The sequence below is a fragment of the Ictalurus furcatus genome, chromosome 1, assembly GCF_023375685.1.
Source record: "Ictalurus furcatus strain D&B chromosome 1, Billie_1.0, whole genome shotgun sequence".
Lineage (NCBI taxonomy): Eukaryota > Metazoa > Chordata > Actinopteri > Siluriformes > Ictaluridae > Ictalurus > Ictalurus furcatus.
In genome coordinates this window covers 24,226,464-24,230,397 of record NC_071255.1, presented here as the reverse complement: position 1 = coordinate 24,230,397, position 3,934 = coordinate 24,226,464, and the positions used below count along the sequence as shown (strand labels likewise).

At 37.5% G+C, this 3,934-nt stretch overlaps 1 protein-coding gene across 1 annotated transcript; it reads left to right on the top strand.

Annotated features, from left to right (window-relative positions):
- Positions 1-333: 333 nt before the first annotated feature.
- Positions 334-2,207, top strand: eny2 (ENY2 transcription and export complex 2 subunit). Its single transcript, XM_053635373.1, has 5 exons — positions 334-425; positions 782-857; positions 962-1,032; positions 1,746-1,820; positions 1,938-2,207. Exons 2-5 carry the CDS (start codon positions 790-792, stop codon positions 2,009-2,011), a joined length of 288 nt encoding a protein of 95 aa, XP_053491348.1. The 5' UTR covers positions 334-425; positions 782-789; the 3' UTR covers positions 2,012-2,207.
- Positions 2,208-3,934: the final 1,727 nt, after the last annotated feature.

The window sequence follows — 3,934 nt, the reverse complement described above, 5'->3', positions numbered from 1 at the left end:
TATTGTTTATATTCTTCATCAGTGTTCTGTGAAATAGGAGGAACACTACACTAATAAATGCTGGGACCAAAGCGTCGCATACATGCTGGTATAAAGCTGGTATAAACCAGGGAACCTTTATAGGTACCTGTACCTTTTTAGGTACAATTCCAGGAAACTGTGACATCGTACATGTAGCCTGCTTTTGTGGTACTTCAAAGCTAAATACACAGTATTAAATAATTAAATAGTGATGTCAGTTTCTTTACTTACCTAATTAATCACTTTTTTCTTCGACAGCGCAGTTCATGCACGTAGGAACCTTTTTTTTTTTTTTTCTTATCTGCGTGTTTCTTAGGGGACCGAAATAAGGTAGGGACCGTTGGCCACAAGGTCCTCTAGCATCCGTTAATGAAAACATTATGTTTGTTTCTGCGATAGTTTAGGTAAGTTTTTACGATATAGCGATATTCTAGCATCGTTAGCGGTGTTTCATGTTTTCACATTGCGCCAATAAGTGCAAGTTAGCATAAATAGCGTCAGCAAGCTAACTAACATTAGCTAAACCCTTTGTAATGGTGTTGTAGCATTTAGATAAATTATTGTTAAACATAAAAATGTAGCATGACGATAGACTGCGCTTTTAAAATTATTGTTCTCGTGGTTGCCTGTTGGTTGGTTTATTTATGACAACCAAAAAAAAAAAAAAAAAGAGAAATGTCGTCGCTAAGATTAGCAACCACTTAGCAAGCCATGTTTGTTACTTTGTGTTTGCTTCTAACTGCAGTTTAATGTCCCGCAGGCCGAGTGATGAATAAAGAGTTACAGATGAGGGCTGCAATTAACCAGAAATTGATTGAAATGGGGGAGAGGGAGCGGTAAGGGATGTTTATTACTATTTACGTAGCTAACTTGGCTTTGCTATGGACCAGACATATTTCCTGGACATAAAGACTTTATCTTTTTATTATCTTCATTGCAGGTTAAAGGAGCTGCTCAGAGGCAAGCTGATTGAGTGTGGCTGGAGAGATCAATTAAAAGCACATTGTAAAGGTAAGAACAGGTTCTGGAGTGATTCATGAACTGATGACTTTATTGTATGCTGGGAAGTCCACTTAGACTTACCGTCATCAGTTATGACCATGGCCTTCTTAGTCACGATCATGATGTTTGAAGCTGTCTGGTTTTATAATCATTTTTGAAGTTTTGAACTCTGATACTGTCAAGAAAATTAATGTCCAAATAAAATTTAAAAACCCAACACTTCAAACAGTGTAATTATGGGTCAATTGGTAAAATGAGATTATTTTATTTTTTCATTTTATTTTAAATGGTAAATGGTCTGTACTTATATAGTGCTTTTATCCAAAGCGCTTTACACTGTGTCTCATTCACCCATTCACACACACTCGCACACCAGTGGTAGCAGAGCTGCCATGCAAGGTGCTAACTTATGATCGGGAGCAACTTGGAGTTCAGTGTCTTGCCCAAGGACACTTCGGTATGTGGAGTCACGTGGGCTGGGAATCGAACCGCCAGCTCTACGATTAGTGGACAACCTGCTCTACCACCTGAGCCACAGCCACCTGGTTGGTTTTTAAACCAGTCATCAGAACAATAGATACTAAAAAGCTATTAGATTTTTTGTCATTGTGTGCGTGCTGCTCATTACACAACGTGCTGTTGGCTCACTTCTACGTTTAAAGACTTATCCTATATCAAAACTGATTTGACTTCTCATGCTTATATCAAAACTGATTTCACAGAAGTCATCAAGGAAAAGGGGATTGAGAATGTCACTGTAGAAGACTTGGTGGCTGGAATCACTCCTAAAGGGAGAGGTAGGCTTCTGCTTTCCATTTTCAATAATTTATCTCAGTTATCAAGAACAGAGTTACCAAAGCAAGTAATAAATTACTTCCCAATGATTTTAACAAGTAGAGTTGTCTGTTTATCAGCGCTGGTGCCTGACAGTGTAAAGAAGGAGCTTCTTCAGAGAATAAGGGCCTTCTTAGCCCAACATTCTACATGATGCACAGGATACTGGACTCCGTGCCAACTGAAATGCCACATTAGCTGTAAAATTGATAATTTTTTCCCATTCATTTCTCTCTCTTTTGTTTTTTAAGTCTGTTTGTGTACTGCCTTGAGTATTGGTGAAGAAATAAAAGGCAAGTCTAGTGAATGATTTTGTTGTCATGACAATAAAGTTTATTCATGTTTGTAAATGAATGGTTTTGACTGCTTTGTTGCATGGAGTGGCACAGAAAAAGTGTTACAAATGAAGTTACTCATTTAAAATGTGTGTAATAATATTATACTATATATTATAGTAGTATAATAATTTAAGGAAAGCAAGGTTAAAATATGGTCATTCCTGTGAATTCAGCATGTTCCTTACAGCTTACATGCATACAGCGGCTTATCCAATCATGTGGCAGCAGCAAAATGCATAAAATTAGTAATGTTATACTTTTTTTTTAATAATGCAAATGTAACGTTAGGGTTTAAATATCCTGGCTCAAGATGAATATTTTTTTGGAAGCTGAAAACCTTTAATTGTGGGGTGGTGGAGGAACAGTGGTGCCTCACAGCTCCAGGTTGTCCGATTCAATCCTGAGCTCAAGAGACTGTATGGAGTTCCTGGATATGGTTACTAAAAGTGAGTCAGTGAAAACCTTGAAGAATCTGTGAAGAACAATTTTTTCTAAACGTGTGGTTCTGCTGGTGAAGTCTAGAGCCCCATATAAGATCTAAAGCTATTAGCAAATCAAAGCAGTGAAATGAAAGCTATTTTGTCTATGTTGCTCTTGCATGTGCTGAGTTAGATGCTTGTATCTGACAGTCTCTAGAGCAAAGACTGCATATCTCAAAGAACAAGACAAACAGCAAATTTCACTATCTGTAATTTTTTCTTGGTTTTGCTTCTTTTCTTTTTTTTTGTCATTTCAAGGCTAATCTATTCCATGATTGTTCATTTATTTACTATATTTTTGCACATATTTTACAATTAACTACAGTTATTAAACATAGGATTTTCAATTCAAACTAATGCATTTATCCTGTTATTTTGCTCATCTCATAACAATCCTGCAGCTTTAGTTTTTTTTGTAGCGATCACGAATAAAACTGAAGACAGAGTAAATTAAAATTCAAGTTAAACTAAGCATGCTGAAATATATCTGCTGTCTAAAACACTAGAAATAATTCTCAGTTTGTATGCAGCTTTCCATTAATTCACTTTGAATTACAGCGACTAACTTTTACAGGATGTGCAACATGGGTTTTCGGCTTATAGTTTATGGGGTCTCTCGGTCATCCCCTCTGTCAGAGAGGAGGAAAATTTGGCATGAAATGTGCTTAGGTCTGAGAAGTTTTAAATGTATATTTACACCCTGTTGCAACTCGGGAACTGTTTTCCACCAGCTAATGAGACTCTAGAGCAAGGCTCGCTCTGTTGTTTCTGGCATGTACCAGCTGGTCATATAGACATCTCTCTCACTCTCCTTCTCAAGCTCACTCTCAGTAGCTGGGTGCAAATAACAAATAAGAGGAAATACATCATCCCTTTTAATTTAAGAGCCAAGCAGAGGTCTGCCAAAGTTAACACGAGGCAATGTTAGGTAATGATCAGCAAATGTGTATTAAGTTTCATTGAGCATGAAGTCACATTCCTCTTGTTTAGCCCCAACATGGCAGTATCTTAATTCTGTAGTAGTGACTGAGAGGATGCTGTTTACGAGAACATCTAGAATTGAAACAAATTAAGTTGGATGGTTTGTGTAATTCTGTACGAGACTTCTACACCTAAAGGCCAGGCTGTGCAGGCCAGCACCATGTGACCCATTCTATCCCTAATCACTAAAAGCCCTCAATTCCACCATAAAGGAGTCAGACTTTCCACTGCTTTATGGATGCTGAGTGCTACAGTCAATATAATCTGCTCAGGTGCCAT